The following is a 19,311-nucleotide window of genomic DNA, read 5'->3' on the forward strand; positions in this document are numbered from 1 at the left end:
ACATTTTATTAAAGATTTTAGTCTTTAAAGAGCTAAAATTTAACACAGCAAATACAAACTGTATAAAAGTGGAGTTAATTTTTATCCTTTAATATTTTTAACAGAGAAAATAACAATATAAAACAACACTCAGTCCAAACTGCAACACTCTGTTTAAACACCTGAAAATATAACCATACAAGCAATAAATCTGAACCACATGAGTAGGATAACATTTTTAAAAATATCCTTAAAAATACTGAATTTCCAAGCATAAAAACATGAAACGCTGATGGTTTTTTGTTTGTTTGTTTTTTTTTAAAAAGGGTCATGTTTAATTAAAAGTAATTCATTTAATAATCTTCATATGCTATTGATTAAAAACTGGATTTAACAATGTGTTCAGATGAGCTGAATCTCTACTAGGTTTTAGCTGGATGCTGTAGGTGTGTTCAGGCAGCCATTGTCAGCTTAGCAGAGCTTATGGTGATGCTGCTGTAGGGCTCAGCCTGATGTACGGTCACCTGTCCAGCAGACAGGAGCTCTGTTGGAAGGAAGCGTCACAGAATAGGGCCATTAAACATGTTACAGAGACCGCACTCTGTGACAGCCTTTGTTACTGTACAATGCAGGGAAGTTTGTGAAAGGTCAGCTTTAATGACACATCAATCCACCTCATTCTTCAAAGCTCTAAAAATCAATAAAATCCATTTCTGTCTTTCCCATACCCAGCAGTTTGTAGAATGTGTCAGTTGCAGTGGAGCGATTGGCCTCAGGGGGCAGCAGAGAGTCAAAGATGACTTCACCAAACCTCTGCAGGCTGAAGGTGATCCAGCTGGAAAAGAAACGTATGTTTTGTTTTGTTTTTAAATATCTCGAGGAAGTACAGATTACGTTTTTTTTAAACAATGATTTCATTTATTAAGAAACCAAGTTACCCAAACCATCCATGTTCTGTGTAAAAATGTGAGAAATCCCTTAAACCAACACGTCTAACAAGGTAAAGTAGGCTAAAAGCACATCATGCCACAATCTAAAGAAAGAGCTAAGAAAAAAAGTCACTGGCATCAGTCAGTCTGGAAAAGGTTACAAAGCCAGTTCTAAAGTCTGGGAACTCCAGTGATCCAAAGTGAGAGCCATTATCCACACATGGAGAAAAACTGTACCAGTAGTGAATCATCCCACGAGTGGCCAGTCTACAAAAATTACTTCGAGAGCACAGCAATGATTCATCCAGGAGGTCGCAAAAGTGACAAGGCCTCATTTGTCTCTGTTGAGGTCAGAGTTCATGATTCAATGACAAGAAAGAGACTGGGCAAAAATGGCACCCAAGGAGAAAACCACTGCTGAGCAAACAGAACACAAAGGCTCAACTCACATCTGTTAAAAAGCATCTTGATGTTCCCAGAGACTTTTGGGAAAACACTCCAATAAAACAATTCTGAAAAGAAGAGTGGGCCAAAATTCCTCGACAGTGATGTGAATGACTCACTATCAGTTATCAATCATGTCTGATTGTAGTTCTTGCTGCCAAGGGTGGTGCAGCCAGTTGTTAAGCTTAGGCGGTTATTTCATTTTTACACAAGGGATATGTAGTTTTGGATAGTTATTCATTTAATAAATAAAATCATAATTTCACCAAACTGCATTTTGTATTTACTTGGGTTGTTTTTGTCAGATATTAAAATCTGAAATGTGAAAATTTACAAAAACTGAAATCATGAAGGGAGCAAATACTTTTTCACAGTATTTGACATTTAAACAAAATCAGTCAGGGATACGTGTCAGACTCATCCCTCAGGTCTGCTGCTTCCTTTCGGTTTAGAATTTCAAAGCAAATGTCCAACAACTTAGAAAGCAGGTCAACCTGTTATGCTGGAGGCAAAAAGTGTATATGCAATTATACATGTTACCGGACATGAATATAATTATAGATGCACTGTGATCAACAGTTTCACTGTCTGACGCATGAACTGAATAAAAATTAGAGTTTTAAACCAGATCAAACCAACAGGGAGACTCCCAGTGTGTAGATGACAGCTCAGTGTAACATCCCTGAAAACACTGAAGACAAGTGTGCATCAAAAGACGAGTGACCCCAACACTGTCACATAAGCAAGGATGTGAAAATGTCTCAGATGCTGTTTGTTGGCACACACTGGATAAAGATTACGAGTGTTGTTAAGCGTTGTTTTGGCCTGTGTTAGGAAAGGAAAGTCACTGTGTTTCTCTTCATGCAATTCAACCAACACAGCTGAAACTCTGAATAAATAGACTAGTTGTCCTAGTTTTCAAACTGTAGCCATTAATGGTTCACCTTTAAAAGTCTGCCACAGCCTACCTTCAAATACAAAGAGCAGAGTAGCATGTCGTGCCACAAAAACTAATCACCTTGGGGCGATTCTGGCAACAGAGCAGAGTGTGGACTCTTCAGATCTCAACACGAGTGGATATTAGAGCACTAACGCGCATGTGGAGGCTGGGCAGCATTAACAAAGAGCCTGCACTCAGGAGCCAGAAAGGATTAAAAAGTAAAGAAAGATCCTTCAGCATCCTGTATTATCACAGTGACTCTTACATGTTTACCTATGTTGCAACACGTGTCAAACTCCTGCAGTCGGGGCTGTGTGGGCACACCTCCATGACACCTTAAAGCTGATGAGCTAAAGGTGCCACTACACCCTCTGCAGTGGTCGCTTCGCTCGTCTTTATTCCCCACTGTTAAGGTGCAAGAAGCCACTGCGTTATTCTTCTAAACAGTTGCAACATCTCCCCCTGTGTGTTTGTGCGTCTCTGAGCTACTGTGCAGAACTATTATTAAAATAATCATAAAAACGGGCACGATCGTACACTCGGGTCTTGCGCGACCGGCCGATGTGTCACAAAGATCATGTCTCACGACACAGGATGAGATGTAAAAATTATCCCACAACACCCGGCACACAAGCGTCACGGCGAGCATAAAAGCAGCCCGACACAGAGTGGGACAAAGCAAGCAGAGGTGGACAATTTCAAAAGATGTTTGCTGTTTTATAAAGAGTACAGAGAGGCCTGCGCATGTAATCAGCAAGAGACGATCTCTGTTTTCAGGGAATATCATTTCTATTGATATACTGAATATACGAGAAAGAAACCCTCGGAGCTGATAAGAGGCAAGCAGTGTCAGGTAGACCATTTAGATGAGGACTTCCAGATAAACTGCAAACTTAATTTACAATTCAAAACCTTTCCTTGTGCGCCCACTTTCATATGAGCTGCCTGGCTTGTGCTATATATGCAAACCACCTGATCAGAGGCGTTTTTCCCCTTATATTTCCCACACAGCCACTAACATGTTAAGACTTACAAATAAGCACTTTGTTCCCACTTTGCTTTTACATAAGGATGTGAGGTAACATAACATAAGCAGCATGGAAGGTGATAGGAAGACAGCATCTGCAGACCGTTCAAGTTTCTTTTAAGTGTTCTTTATTTTCTGGCGTCGCCCTTCAACAATTATCTCACAAAACATAAGAAACCCTGAGTCAAAATCTCACCTGCTTTATATAGAATTCCTACTCACACCTGGATCTCATTAACCTCTACATTGGGAAAACAGGGTAGACTAAATAACACGGTCTAGACAAAGAAACAGGAATAAAATCATTTTTCCACTTAACAAACTCATTCACCCAACTAAACAGTTTGAAAAGTCAATCTCTTCACCTAATCTGATTCATGAGGTTATTTTAAATGAAATAAACAATTTTACACAAAATAAACACCCCTTCATTTGGTTACACCCAATTGACATGATCAGTGACATCATATCCTATAAAATCAGGAAGTACTGGGGCGGCTCTTCCCACATACCTGCTTTACACATAGGACCTGTCCTAAGGAACACACAATGGTAAGTATAACCAAACTACATAAACAAATGAAAGATTCAAATCAATTAATGATGAAGTGACATTTAGCTTTAAGTACATTTGCACTGATGACATAAATATAACCAATGCTACCACAAACAGACCCGGGATAGTATGTAGAGCTAAGGTTACATGTGCTGTGTTTACATTAAAGCATTATGATAGACTATGGGATAACAGAACACAAAATAACAATATATGCAAGTGACAAATGGCAAATGAATTCTGTCCTAGCCACTTTGTCACATTCCCCCCCCCTTAAGTCCGTTACTCTTCATAGGAACGGGAAAGAAAGTCTGCCACAACATTCTTTTTCCCCGCTCTATACCGAATCTTAAAACAATATGGCTGCAGTGAAAGATACCACCTCGTGATTCTTGCGTTGGTGTCTCTCATTCTGCTCATCCACTGTAAAGCTCGATGATCGGTTTCCAGCACAAATTCACCTCCCAGTAGATAGTATCTCAGAGTGTCCAAAGCCCATTTTATTGCCAAAGCTTCTTTTTCAATTGTGGAATACTTCATTTCTCTGGGGAAGAGCTTACGGCTTATGTACTGCACAGGTCTTTGGTCCTCTCCATCACCTTGCAGCAACACAGCTCCCAGCCCAACTCCTGAAGCATCAGTCTGTACAATAAACGGGCACGTAAAGTCTGGACACTGCAACACAGGCTCATTACACAAACAGTTTTTCAAATCCATGAATGCAGCCTCACACTCTGGAGTCCATTTAATTTTGTTGGGGCATGATTTACGAGTTAAATCACTAAGAATAGCTGATCTGGTAGAGAAATTAGGGATGAAACGACGATACCAGCCAGCTAAACCCAGGAAGGATCTCAACTTTTTCTTTGTAGTCGGAGGAGGACAAGAGGCAAGGTTCTCGACCTTACTCACCTGAGGGCGGATGACCCCACCCCCAATGACGTATCCCAGGTACTCCACCTCGGTCTGTGCAATGTGGCATTTCCCAGGGTTGATGACTAGTCCAGCTGTTCTGATGCGTTGCAGGACATCAGCCAGATGTTTCACATGGTCCTCCCATGTCTCGCTGAACACCACAATGTCGTCAATATACGCTGCTGCATAGCCATCAGCTCCTTTCAGAACCAAGTCCACCAGCCTCTGGAACGTGGCTGGAGCTCCATGTAGTCCGAAAGGCATAGTTCTGAAACGATAAAGTCCGCTGGGAACCCTGAATGTAGTTAAATCCCTTGAGGACTCTGTTAGGGGGACTTGCCAATAACCTTTACAAAGGTCGAGTGTTGTGAGGTACTTGGCATTACCCAAGCGCTCAATCAATTCATCCACTCTTGGCATAGGATATGCATCAAAAGCAGAGACAGCATTAAGTTTTGAGAAGTCAACACAAAATCTCTGTCTTGCATCATTTTTCTTGGGGACGAGTACCACAGGGCTACACCACTCACCTCTAGATGGCTCTATAATCCCTGTTGCAAGCATTTCTTCCACCTCCTGTTTCAATGCTGGCATTAGCTTTGCTGGAACTCTGGAGGTGGTATCCCTGATGGGTGGTTGATTCGAACAACGCAGGTGTATGTCATGCTGAATGAGATGGGTGTAGCCTGGCTTTGTGCTGAAAAGCTCCTGTGGCATTATGGCCGCGAGCTCCTCCTGCTGTTCTGGTGATAGATGGCTCAAATCCGGAAATAGCTTTTCTTCAGTACTGGTGGGAAAGAATTGCTCTTGAGGCTCTTCTTCCTGCAGTACAACACGAGCCCACAACTGAAGTGATTGCTCTGGCTTCTCAATCCACTCCCTCAACATGTTGACATGAAACACCTGTTGCTTTTTCCGACGATTCGGCATGTTGAGCTCATAAGTGACAGGACCTGCTTTCCTGTTTATCACAAATGGCCCCTGCCATTTGGCTAAGAGACTGCTTTCAGTAGTTGGCAAAAGGAGCAACACTTTTTGTCCTTCTTTAAAGGTCCTCCTGCGAGCTGTCTTATCATAGTTCTGTTTTTGACGTCGCTGGGCACTTACTAGGTGACAATGAGCCAGTTCCTGAAACTGTTCAAGCTTGTCCCTCATTTTCAACACATAAGAGAGGGAAGAGCACTGTTTTTCAGGGCTAGCTTCCTCCCAAGCTTCCCGAAGTACATCCAGTGGACCTCTGACATTATGGCCGTACAAGAGCTGAAACGGAGAAAATCCAGTTGATGCTTGTGGTACCTCTCTATAGGCGAAAAGCAAAAATGGAAGCCATTGGTCCCAGTCTTTTCCCGATTCTCTTACGAACCTCCTCAGCATTGATTTCAGGGTTTTATTAAACCTCTCAACAAGTCCATCAGTTTGTGGATGATAAGGGCTCGTTTTGATTCCGGTAATTCCCAGAAGTTTGTAGACTTCTTTCAACAGGTTGGAAGTGAAGTTTGAGCCTTGGTCTGTCAAGATTTCTTTGGGAATACCCACCCTTGAAAACATCTGTATCAGACAATTAGCTATTTGGCGGGCTTTGACCCTTCTCAATGGGAAAGCTTCAGGATACCTTGTTGCATAGTCACAAATCACTAGAATGTACCTATGCCCTGAACCACTTCTCTCCAATGGGCCGACAATATCCATGGCAACACGAGAAAAGGGGACGTCTATTACAGGCATAGGAATGAGTGGGGCTCTGTCTCCTTTCCTACTTGGGGCTGTCAACTGACACTGTGGACATGATTTGCAAAACTGGGCAGTGTCTGAAAATTGCTGTGGCCAAAAAAAACGAGTTACCATTCTGGAAAAGGTTTTAAGATGTCCTAAGTGGCCTGCCCAAGGAACTGAATGAGCCAACTGCAAGACTACAGGTCTTAAGCTTTTGGGAACAACCAACTGGTCACCAACTTTGCTACGACGATATAGTCGTTCATTCTTAACAATGAATACTTCCCGTACTCTGTCTGTAATCTGTGTTGATTCTTGGGTGCTCTTAGCAAACAGAGGTGCTAAAGAGGGGTCCTCCCTTTGGAGTTGGACAATATTGCTCGGGACAACCAGGAGCTCATCGATCTCTGGTTCAGGAAGTGACTCAGCAATTTCTGTCCCCCTCACTTTTTCCTGTCTTCTCTGCATTTTACTTTTCTTTATATGCGGCCTACTTGGTCTGTCAATATCTGGAATTTCACTGTCTGCATAGGGCAACTCACTCAAACCTGGCTCTGACTGAGAAGCTTTATTACCAGACCTAGTGACTACTAGCAGACCTTCACATGCAACATGCAGATTCTTCTCTTCTCTGTCCTTCTCTGTCTTTGCTAATAACTCCCCAAGAATTGGCATGTCCCGGCCCAACACAATCTGGTAGGGAAGTTTATCCATTACTCCAACTGTAAGTACGTACTCCTTTTCATTAACTTGAAGGCAAACATTGGCAATAGGATAATCAACATTATCACCATGAACACACCAGACTTTAACTTTACCACAAAATGTGGTGTCGCTAGGGAGGCAATCTTGCCTGACAAGTGTGCGGCTACTGCCTGAATCCAAGAGGGCAACACACGGTTTTCCCTCAATGAAAACACAGATGGTGTGCTCCTGATCACTGGAGGGTACTAGAGACTCTGTTTCTTCCTCTAGCAAGTCAAAACACTGTGGTGAAAGACACATGTAAGTCTTACTGACTTGCTGACCTGGGCAATCTGCCTTAAAGTGACCTGCTTGACCACAGGCATGACACACCAACGGGCCTTTCTGCTTTACTTCTCTAGCGCGGCTACTGCTAGTGATTGGGGAACTTTGTTTAGGGCTCTTAGCTTTGTACCCATTCCCACCCCCTGACCTACCCACAAAAACATTGGCTGAACTGGGTTTTCCTACCATGTACCCTTTTTGTGGGCGTCGGGCTGCAAGAAAAGCCTCTGCCATCTCTGCAGCTTCTTTTGAAGTGGTGGGGTTGCGCTCTTTCACCCAGGTCCTCAGCTCTGGGTTAAGAACTCTGAGAAACTGTTCCATCACTATAACATCTCCTATTTGGTCCTTTGTCTTCTCCTTTGGAAGCATCCACTTTTCATATAGGTCTTTAAGGCGGATTCGCAGCTCTTTGGGTGTCTCATCGTCCTTCACCGTCATGTTGCGAAATCTGGTTCGGTAAGTCTCAGCACTTATTTCAAATTTTTCAAGAACGGCGGTTTTTACCTTATCATAGTCCATTGTTTCTTCAGTGTCCATAGCAACATATGCCGCACGTGCTTTACCACTAAGAAGTGGAGCCAGATGCAGTGCCCATTCTTCTTGTGGCCACTGACATCCTGTTGCAATCCTCTCAAAAGTGGTTAAATAATGTTCAATATCTTCATCCTCACCATAGGGTTGCATCTTCGGGCCTTTCCAACCGCTTACTCTGCCCAGATTGGATGAATGTGGTGCTGCGGAAGATTCAGGGGGGTTTCCTCGCTGTTGAACAGGTTGCTGCACCTTTTGCCGCACTGAGGAACTCAGAGGCACTCCGGAATCAGCTACTGCACCTTCCCACAGCATCTGATGCTCCCGGCGCTCCGACTGGACCTCCTGCTGCAGTTGGCTGAACTGGTGTTGCATTCTATGCCACCGTTCATCCTGGCGTTGTCTGTCCTGCTCCCATTTTGCCTCACGGTCAGCCTGCTGTTGCATCAGGCCTTTTAATAAAGTTGAGAGCTCTGAGAGACTTTGTGCTTCCGTGCTGTGCTCACCCGTAGCTTCTGGCAGGTTGCCATCATCTTGGGCCTCCTCTGGGGGAAAATCTGTTGGCCCTTGAGGTTTCCTTGACTTGGTTGATTTCTGCATTGTTATCACCTATTGGCCTGGAGCCACTGCTGCCACCATTTGTGAGGTAACATAACATAAGCAGCATGGAAGGTGATAGGAAGACAGCATCTGCAGACCGTTCAAGTTTCTTTTAAGTGTTCTTTATTTTCTGGCGTCGCCCTTCAACAATTATCTCACAAAACATAAGAAACCCTGAGTCAAAATCTCACCTGCTTTATATAGAATTCCTACTCACACCTGGATCTCATTAACCTCTACATTGGGAAAACAGGGTAGACTAAATAACACGGTCTAGACAAAGAAACAGGAATAAAATCATTTTTCCACTTAACAAACTCATTCACCCAACTAAACAGTTTGAAAAGTCAATCTCTTCACCTAATCTGATTCATGAGGTTATTTTAAATGAAATAAACAATTTTACACAAAATAAACACCCCTTCATTTGGTTACACCCAATTGACATGATCAGTGACATCATATCCTATAAAATCAGGAAGTACTGGGGCGGCTCTTCCCACATACCTGCTTTACACATAGGACCTGTCCTAAGGAACACACAATGGTAAGTATAACCAAACTACATAAACAAATGAAAGATTCAAATCAATTAATGATGAAGTGACATTTAGCTTTAAGTACATTTGCACTGATGACATAAATATAACCAATGCTACCACAAACAGACCCGGGATAGTATGTAGAGCTAAGGTTACATGTGCTGTGTTTACATTAAAGCATTATGATAGACTATGGGATAACAGAACACAAAATAACAATATATGCAAGTGACAAATGGCAAATGAATTCTGTCCTAGCCACTTTGTCACAAAGGACTGATGTTGTTTAATCAAATTCGTGCTACAAGCAACTGTCACACTCAGGCTGATGAGCAGGTTGTTAGGAGTTGGCGGTGTGGGCGCCATAATGACAACATATAGTTCAGGATTCACGTGGACCAGATTGTAAAGACAGGCACGTCAATAACATCTATAGGTCTGGTCCACAATGTAACTCTCATTTCAAACAGTGGGCATCAGTGAGACTGAGTTTGACACAGCTGCAAATGTCTTTCATGCATTTCTTGGAGTTACAAAGTATGTTTGTGTGTCAGTGTGAGTGTGTTTGTGCGTGTTTGCTAGCTTATGTTTAGAGCACCTCAGCATGTCCCTGCTGTCTGCGTTAGTCTGAGCCTCGGGCATCTCAATCCTTTCTTCTGCTATGGGCTCCATTGGTTGTTGGACTTCCTCCTGCAGAGACCTGCAGACACACACACACAAACACATAAACACAAACACACAGTGATCTGTTTCTTATGCACCGAGCTGTCCATCTTTCTATCCATCTGAGACTTACCATCTGCTGATGGAAGTAACAGCATCGCTTACTGATCGATCTTCTTTGGACATGTCCAGCATCATATCTGACACAGCTGCTGACACACACAAACACGCAGTGAGTGGCTTTGTGCTCTTAAAAAAATCTAAGTAGTCTGTGTCAAAGATGAGAGTTCTTCTTACATGAGCCCTCTGTGCTTTGCAGTCTTAAATCACTGGGTATCTGAGAAAGAGAGAGAGTAAAGAAATAGAAATGAGGTTTATAATCTGATTTATTTCACCAATGAGCTGAACACACTGAGCTGGCAGGCTACCACTGCGGGCTAGCTGGATACCAGATAAGCCTTATTATTACAACTCTGGCTCCACAAACACCCTCTCAGAATTCAGGATGGCATTACACTGGAGTTTGGTAAGATTACCACTACTTTACATCAAAATCCTCCTCGTCGATGGTTAAATGTACGCAGACCCACCTCCTTCATGGATGAGTCCCTTCTCTTCCTCTCTGCCCTCATTATCTCTCTCTCTTGCTCTGACCCCAATCTCCCCTCCTCCTCTTCTTCCTCCTCCCCTTTCTCTTTTTCTTGTTTGGGCAGGACGGCGAGTGAGGCCTGCTGTTTCCATAGCGTCTGGAGGTCAGAGTGAAGGAGGGCTGTAGATAGGGCAAAAGGCAGACAGGGTGCTATGCCGACAGTTTGTTTTTTTTCTCTACAGCTATAGTTTTTTTTCACTATAGCTGATGACTGTGTTGGAGATTAGTCCCACCTATTAGCATGCAGAGGCCCAGTGAGGCTGAAGCTGATTAGAAACATGCACAACATTTATGTGGCGAACAGACAAGTTGCAGCATTTCTCTTTATTTATTAGGCTTCCTTACATGATGTACAAGGATTCTCTCTAAGGGATTTTATACTGCTCAATCCGTCTGTGCTTTCATTACTTGAGAATAAAAGGCTTAGAAATAATGGTTCGTATTCAGTCAACAGTAACTGTGTAGCTCCTGGTACTTACATCCACAGGGGGCGCTGAAGAGCTGAGTAGGAGTGGCACGCGTGGTCACAGACAGGAAGTCCAGCAACACGTCTGACTGAGAGAAAAAACAAGATTTTAGAGTGAAGGTTCTGGTGCAGCGAGGGAGGGAAACCAATCTCAGCATATCACAGGAATTTAAACATGGCAGGAAGGGAGCAACAAAGAAGGAAGGCAATGAAATCAATAAGCACTATTCCAGTGGGAAGAGAAGGAATAGAAGTGGAGAGCAGGAGTTTAATTAACAGACACCCTGGTGAATAGACACTTTGATGGCAAGACTTTGATTACAGAACAGCAGAGACTGAAAATCGGTCAGTCAACCACTGATCCCCGTCAACTGAACCAGGAACATCCAGTGAAGACGGATTTTAGTATGGAGTCTTTGTGTCTATTGCCTCTTTTCCATTAATACCTACTCTGCTCAGCTCAACTCCATTTTGGTTGTTTTCCACTACAATCGAGTACCACTTTGCTACGTGTGGGTCGTTATAGTAACGCGGACAAAAGTCCCGTGATGTGATTTGCATGTGACACAAACACAATAACAGCGGATGATGATCATCTACCTGCTGCTCAGTGTATGGCTTTTTCAGACTCAGGGACCGCACTGTTTTTTGTGTAGCTCTCGTGACGCCAATGACTGGCCAACTGTTGGCATGCAGTCTGTTGATGACATATTTTCGGATTGCCTCGGATCACCTGAAATCCGACAGGAGGTAACAAAAAGCCTAATGGAAAGCCCTAAAAAATGGATTGAGTCAAGTCGAGTAGAGACTCATGGAAAAAGTCTACATGTGTCTGAGAAGAAAAGAAGCTGTTAAATGTGTACATAACTCCAGCAGTTATGTGATGCAAACTGTCATTCAAAATCTGAAATATTTAGACTGAATTCATTCAGATAAATCTTTAAAAGTTCAGTGATGTCATCTTATTCTAACTACCAGTCTGAGCGTCTCGGCCCTCGGGTTCCCGATCTGCTCCTCCATCACACTTTCAGATATCTGGACCTGAGGGTCTGCAAAGACCAGCTGACGCCTGCGTCTTCCACCGCGCTTCCTTAGAGGAGGAGCAGCCACCTGGTGGCACAGCAACAATCATACGTTTACAGTGTAATGGCTTAACAGTCCAGAGTACGCATACTGGAAAATATGCAGCTCCATGTTGACACACCCGCACATGCTTTCTATTATTTGTTTCTAAAACAAAACAAACTGCTCGTGAGTCACTGGGCTACGGGTGTCATAAAAACAAGCTGTCATCACAGTGTTTCCTACACAATCATCGTTCAATAGCCTAAAAATAAAACATAGCTTTAATAGCTGTTTTTCCATCAACAAAATCCAGAGCCTTTCAGATACATCCCACACAGACACACCGGAAATCTTTTACTTTCTCACAAAACAGTAAAAGTGAGCAGTCCTCCTTATCCCACCTCATCACAGGGCCTTTCTGTCGTTCGGTCCCCCTCTCTCCCAGATGCCCCAGAGGGTGGAGATGGCATGGCAACTTGTACAGGGGTCATCTCTAGGGCAATGGTTGCCAAAGGAACTGCCATAGGCTGACCTGTCTCCTCGTCCAGCAGCCACACACTGTCCCGGTCTGTCCCCAACACCACCTCCTCCTCCAGCCTGGAAACACACACGTAGCACCACACTGAAAATGTTCATGAGACGAAAACTGTTATCACACCTTTGAGACACACATAAATATTCCTGTAAGTCTGCGGTCTATTTTCTGTGCACGGGCCGTAACAGCCAGTGGAAACACAAACCATGTTTGTCACTTTTGTTTCTAACCAGGACTCACTGATCAGCAGAAGACATGGCTCCTTTCCAGCTGCTCTCCTCTGTCTGCTCCTCTGCATCTGTTTAACACGTGTTGTAAACAACGCTCAGAGAAACAAGACACATACAAACTAACAGTTTTCACCAAATGACCCAAACTAATGAATCAAGTGGCTTAAATCTATTCTAATAAGACCCTAAAAAATCCTTTTCTACTCTCTCACTCATGTTTTAACAGAGAAAATTGGAACTAAATACAAGCTACTCACATGTTGTCCTGTCTTTTATAATTTTTGTCAGAGCAGAAGAGGCGATCTAAAGTTTCTGCCTCTCTGCTCTCCAATGAAACCAACCAGTTTCCAGAAAATAAATGTTTTCTTTCTGGTAGCAAAAGCACTCATGGGGTCAGAGCGGCTCTTTTTCCAATTATAGCCGTGGCACAAAGAATTTGACCCGGCTGATGGGGGCAGTCACATTACAACAGGCTTTCTCCTGACTCAGAATGGGGTCTTGTTGTAGGTGACCACATGCTTACAGTAAAGTAAATAAGTTCCGGTTTTGGCAGAAATCGATGCCTTTTCCTGTTATTTCTCAGGATTTCATAAACAAAAACGTCTTCAAGGCTTGGAATTAATGAAGCTAGCTTCAAATGAGGGTGACCTGTCTTTGCCACTCCTAAAACCTCTTAGAAGACAGTGCCAAAAATTTCCTCTAGGCAGAGAAAATACCCTGTGCAAGAGAGGGACGTGTTGCAGAGCTGATAAGAATTTCTGCAAAGCTAAAACATGATGTCAGGCTAAACACATAAAACCCTGTTATATGTGCACAGTGCTTATCACAGAGGACAATCAATGAGTCTGACAGAAACACCTTTATGGAACTGGTCAGCTTGGTCCATCAACAAGTCAATCTCTCTGGCTGTAGCTTCAGGAAGATCAGCTCCCTCGAAATCCTGACACAGAAAATGTAAGACGCGTGAATGAAAGACAGAAATAAAAATACAGCAGCAGCAACAGAGCTGAGAGTACAGATATTACCATGTTTCTGCCTGCATAGCAAAACTAAACTCATGAGACTGACAGTGCAACAGGGATGTGAGCAGCATGTCTCTGTGAGCAAACTGTGCACACAGGCTGATGTAATTAAGCCCGATCTCAACAAGCCAAAATGGATATCATCAGCTGATGCGGTTCATGAGGGCCATCGGCAGTCTCTAAGTGACAGAGCGAGGAGGCTAATACTGTGTGATGGTCCTGCTCGACTTACAGTAGGGAAACACATCCCTCTGCCTTCTTTTCTCTGTCTGTCATTTTGATCCACATTTCCTCACAACACTCACCTCACTTTATCTTATACACACTGGATTGGTTTGAGCACTTCAAAATAAGAGTTCTTATAAATATCTGGCCTTGTTTAACAGTAAACATCTTTCTCACAAGAGCATGTGACAGTGTACTACATCTTCTGCCTTTGATGCTGCTCCCTCGTCACAAAGCATGAGGCACACAGGAAGCAGGCTTCTAGCTTGTGACAAAGATGTTAACTGGAGATGTTGTGGGCACACGGTCCACATCCTGGCTCAGTGATTCACCAGGACGCCTGCTGTAACTAAAAATGATGACTGGGGTGTTTCTTGTCCCCGCACTATGACAGAGAGTTTACCTCAGCAGTGGTGATGATGAAGTGCTCCTTCTCAGTTAGAGTGATGGCAGCTGGAGGTGACCTGAAACCTGGTTTAACATTGCAGGAGGAATTAGGAGCACAAGGATGTGAGAGTAGCTGAGATTCAAATGGGGAGCAGCTACAGCTTTTTAAAATGCCAGAGTTTTCATCTCACCTCGTGTGGTGTGGGGACTGAGCACCAGGGAGTGCTGTGAACCAACATCTTCAATCACAAACCCCGCCTGGAAGCGCACATCACAAACACGTAACAAACACTTATGATGCAGTGCAGCAATCCTTTAAATCCATATAACATTGACTCATTCTACTCATTACAGATTATGAGGACAAAGTTCAAGTCCAGGTCTGCCAGATTTACATCACCCACACTCAGCAAGGAGTTATTCACTGTGATTTAACTGACTCAACACTATGAAGTATTGTAAGCAGGGAGAAATATAGTGCACAACCCCATTGCCACACGACTCGGGGTGTAAATAAAACCAGAATGCAATGACTTGCAAATCTCACAAACCCATATTTTATTCACAGTAGCAGTAATATAGTAATATACCAAATGTTTAAAATGAGAGAATGCAACAATTCAGGAAAAAAATCATTTCATGGCAGCAACATGTTTCAAAAAAGTTGTTACAGGGCCACGTTTAGCGCTGTGTATCATCCCCTCATCTTTTAACAGTCTGTAAACATCTGGTAGCTGAGGAGAGCAGCTGCTGGACTTTTTGGAGAGGAATACAGTCCTGACAGTCCGGGGTCTTCTGTCGTATTTCTCCTGATGTGCCAAATGTTTCCATTTGCTCTAAAACCTGTTTACACCCTTCAACACTGATGGTGTCTTTACAGGTGTGCAAGGTGCCAATACTATAGGCACTAATGCCATCAAAGATGGCTTTTGAACCGAGTGTTGATAACAACCCAGATGATTCCTCTTCTCTTTAATCTGAACTATAGGGCATCTATAACAGAATAATTTCATTTTAAATGAGCTTTGGCCAAGAGAAGCGCAGGGTCACGTTCATGTGGGGCTTCTTCTTGTCACGATAAGAACTTTAACCTGCATTTTAGAGGGGCATGGTGAATTGTGCTCACAGACGTGCCTGTTTTAATGCAGTGAGACCTGAGGCTCTGAAGATCATCTCATGGGCATCCCATACTAATTTTGACCCTTGCACACACAGATTTCTCCAGGATCTCTTAATCTTTTGAGTATTATGATTATGTACTGTAGATGATGAAATATATGGTGAAAAGTTTTTTTTCTGAAGTTGTTCTGCAGAAACCTCTTTAAGATGCATTTTTTATACCCAGTCACATTGCTCACTAGGTAACTTCTTAACTGCAAAATGTTCCTCCAGCGGTTTCTTTATTGTACCTCTTACTTACTCAGTGCTTTTCCAGCCTTTTGTTGCCCCATGCCAACTTCTCTGAGACATGTCGCTGCCGTAAAAATTCAAAATGAGGTGTTATCCTTCACGAAATAATAAAATCTCTTAGTTTAAACATTTGATATGTTTTCTGTGATCTATTGTGAATAAAATGTGGTTTTATGAGATTTGTAAATCACTGCATTTCCCCCCCAGTTTCGTCACTCATCCAAGTGACTTCTTCAGTCTCAGCTGACTGGAGGTTTCCCCAACCTTATAGACAGTACATTTGCACAATAACTGAAACCAGCCCACTGAATGAACAATGGGCAGCTCCTTGATCATTAATATGCTAATTGTCATGACCGTTGATCAAAAAACACTGATCAAAGCCCATTTGTAAACATTACCATAAAACAATAATCCAAGTAAATGGTGCATGTGTAATTTGTGGTAACAAACAAACAAAACTGTGTGAAATAACAGTAAGTTCTGCATTTATATGGCCAGTCACAATTTCAGGACATCAGATGTTTGTCTGTGTGTTAGGATAAGGACTAAATGTCACAAATAGTCTTGCATATGAAGCTCAACACTGAACTGATCTTTACAAGTCAAAAGATTTTTTTGGAAACAGGAGTTCGCCTGCATGTGTGAAATCCTGCAAGCTTCTATTATTATGATTCATGGTAAATCTAATCATTATTGTAATAGTAGCAGCTACTGCTGCCTCTCACCTGCATGCTTACAGAGCGTGACCTTCAACACTGACTGCAGTCCCTCTGTAGCAAACCTGACATATTACAGAGGCATGCATATATAATACTGGTGTATAATGGTGGGTGTATGTACCTGGGGTAATTTGTATGGGCTGGGTAGCTGGTGAGATTCCATGATACCAAAGAAGGGATCCTGAGCTCCTTCTGCCTCCTCCATCATGTACAGGATGTCAGGTATATCCAAAGCATTCCTACAGTGTGATACGCCAATGTTATTACTCAACATATTCAAACACTGCACACATTTTAGAATTTGCAGTTTCTAATAATATAAAATATCACTGGAATAAGACTAGAGCTCCTTCATATCGCGCAAAATGGATTAATAAATAGCAAAGTGCATAACATTACTGCTGTTCCATAATGTGGCTTATGAAACATTGATGAAGCTATTTAAAGGGAAGGAGAGCCATTTGTCCACTAATTTAAACACCATATTCTCCATTTTACTGTTTATTACTCCAAACAATCTGTTTGTCATCTCATAAATATTCAACAACAAGCCTGTGAGCTCACACTTCCCCAAACAGCTAAAACTTCCTGACAGTTCTGCTAATTTTTTTTCAGATGCCGCAAGAGACAAAACTTTCTTCCCCTGTGGATTAGCACACTGTGCGTGCATACACAGACCTGCCAGATTCAGCCATGTCTATAGGCACACATCTTTTACAGCGCAGCAGGCGGTCTATGGTTTGTTGAACCTCCTCTGGAAAACAGAAAAATTATGCACACGACTCGTACAAAAAAAAACAGAGATGCAAGAAGAGGCATCACATTTAAGTTAACAGTGACAAATGTACTAAAGGTCACTTCAAGCTAACATGTGTATTCAACATCCTCATTGATAAAAGGTACTATGAGTATTTAGGTTGCCTGTACCGGCAACCTGTCCAGGATGTACCCAACCTCTCCCCCAAAGCCAGGATTGCCTCCAGCCTCATAGGACCTTCAACTGAATAAGCATATAAAAAAATGGATGTCTGGAAAAATAAAAATGAGCATGGAGGATGTTTGTGTCCCATTTTACAATGACCATACCAAACTCCACTAAGCCCTGCTTAATAATGCCATATAAACATCATACCCACACACTTGGAGGTTTTATTGTACTGGTGGGTGAAATTAAATGCCACTGCAGACAATGGCTGCTTTCTTGGCATCTCCTCCTGCTGATCATCCTGCATTATGTTTCACCGTTTTCATCAACCATGACAGCAGCATGATTGCGAATCTGTCGGATGCAATATCATCGTCAGGCTGCAATTTGAGACCTGATGAATCGAGACTGTTGCGCTGTGTTTGATGATGTTGCTTTCATTAGTTCCATATTGGCTTCTAAATCACACTTATCAGGGGGAGCTGGGATGATAGCATTGTTTTGGTTTTTGCACCAAAACAGTTTTCATGACACAGAGAGAAGGTGACGAACACAATCTGTCTGATGTGTCTTGCATAAAGTAAACAAGCTGGGCTTTTTCCCCCAGTTAACATCAATCATGAAAAATAATGAAGCTGCTCTGTTTTTGCTTTTGGTTTATTTGAGTTAGTGTTTTTTGTTGGGGTTTTTTGGTTCAATTGAAAATCATTTTGCCAACCAACTCCCTTTTTTTTTGCTAATCCTATATAAGCAATCTACCATGAAATGATTCCCATTTATTTTTTAATCCATGTTAGTCATCTCCTCAGTGTTTTGTATACACTTTCAAATTTGACAACTACTGCAGTGACTCAACTTGCAGCATAGTGTGTAGGGAAAGCAGAGGAATGTCATGGCTGATCACACGATTTCAGTTTCTCTTGTTTCTGCTGTCTTGCTGTTTGTTCCTCACCAAGCAAGAAGCCACACTGCCTGTGGTAGACTACAACCACTCCGTACTGCAGCTGAGAGGACAGGTACAGAGAGAACCGAGGCCTGGGCAGGCTGGGTTGTGGTGGAGGAACCTGTGCCGTCACATAGTCCAAAATCTCCCCGCTGTAAACATTCAAAATGAGGCAGATGAATCTTGACTAAATGTGCACAGTAAAACTTAGCTGCACAATTTACTGGCAAATGGAGATGTAGTGAAGTGCTAAGTTTGAACTAAGTAACCTAAACTAGTCTAAACCTTTGCTAATCTACTTTAGCAATTTTATCAGGCTTGCTATACAAAAACATGCACATTCATACCAGGTCCGCTTGACATTGACTCTCAGAAGCTCTCTGCGGGTCACCCTGATGCCTTTAGTGGCTGCTAACCTGAATAACAAAACACATTTACAAAATTTAGACATAACAGTTAGCTAGTCGGGAGGTAATGTCCATCAGGACTTCTTGCTAATGGCTTTGAAGCAACATGTAGACTCACCAAATTGTGGAAAAACATCCAGAATGTCGCTGGAGCACATTGGGGTAGTAAAACATTTCGTCTTATCTGTCAATAAAAATGCAAGAAGTTAAAGAAAAGAGGACCAAGTTTAGGAACTAGATTAAAACACCAATCTTTGCCGAAATTTAAGTCTCGGTTTCCCGCCTCAAAACATGCTCCACCAATCCGGTTTCAGATTCAGGACACGATAGTAAACACCCATGATGCGTTCAAGTACTAAAAATAAATCCATTGCTGCATAAATAAATGTAAGATGAGTAGTTATGTTAGACTTTACCTTTAATGTTTTCATTAATAAAATCCAACCTTGAAGCATAA

General features: G+C 42.5%; 1 protein-coding gene across 2 annotated transcripts; it reads right to left on the bottom strand.

The window, feature by feature from the left end:
- Nucleotides 1-290: 290 nt before the first annotated feature.
- Nucleotides 291-19,157, bottom strand: rec8b (REC8 meiotic recombination protein b). 2 transcript variants are annotated; one of them, XM_014414166.3, is made up of 18 exons: nucleotides 18,973-19,157; nucleotides 18,795-18,863; nucleotides 18,457-18,599; nucleotides 17,258-17,333; nucleotides 16,701-16,818; nucleotides 14,639-14,705; nucleotides 14,464-14,531; nucleotides 13,672-13,753; nucleotides 12,824-12,881; nucleotides 12,450-12,645; nucleotides 11,959-12,093; nucleotides 10,997-11,072; nucleotides 10,459-10,637; nucleotides 10,166-10,205; nucleotides 10,002-10,077; nucleotides 9,804-9,905; nucleotides 708-814; nucleotides 291-523 (listed from the first exon to the last, which is right to left on the bottom strand). In XM_014414166.3, exons 1-18 carry the CDS (start codon nucleotides 19,026-19,028, stop codon nucleotides 432-434), a joined length of 1,740 nt encoding a protein of 579 aa, XP_014269652.2. In that variant the 5' UTR covers nucleotides 19,029-19,157; the 3' UTR covers nucleotides 291-431. The 2 variants fall into 2 exon arrangements, with proteins under 2 accessions (XP_014269652.2, XP_076744186.1); XM_076888071.1 differs by having other exon boundaries at nucleotides 10,002-10,080.
- Between the last annotated feature and the right edge of the window lie 154 nt (nucleotides 19,158-19,311).

Source organism: Maylandia zebra, linkage group LG9, assembly GCF_041146795.1.
Source record: "Maylandia zebra isolate NMK-2024a linkage group LG9, Mzebra_GT3a, whole genome shotgun sequence".
NCBI lineage: Eukaryota > Metazoa > Chordata > Actinopteri > Cichliformes > Cichlidae > Maylandia > Maylandia zebra.

Coding starts and splice junctions, on each gene's coding strand:
- rec8b (XM_076888071.1), bottom strand. CDS start 19,028: ATGTTTTACTACCCCAATGTGCTCCAGCGACATTCTGGATGTTTTTCC. Junction 12,094..12,449: donor CAGAAAGGCCCTGTGATGAG/GTGGGATAAGGA, acceptor CTGTGCCACCAG/GTGGCTGCTCCTCCTCTAAG. Junction 9,906..10,001: donor GTTACTTCCATCAGCAGATG/GTAAGTCTCAGA, acceptor GTGTGTCTGCAG/GTCTCTGCAGGAGGAAGTCC.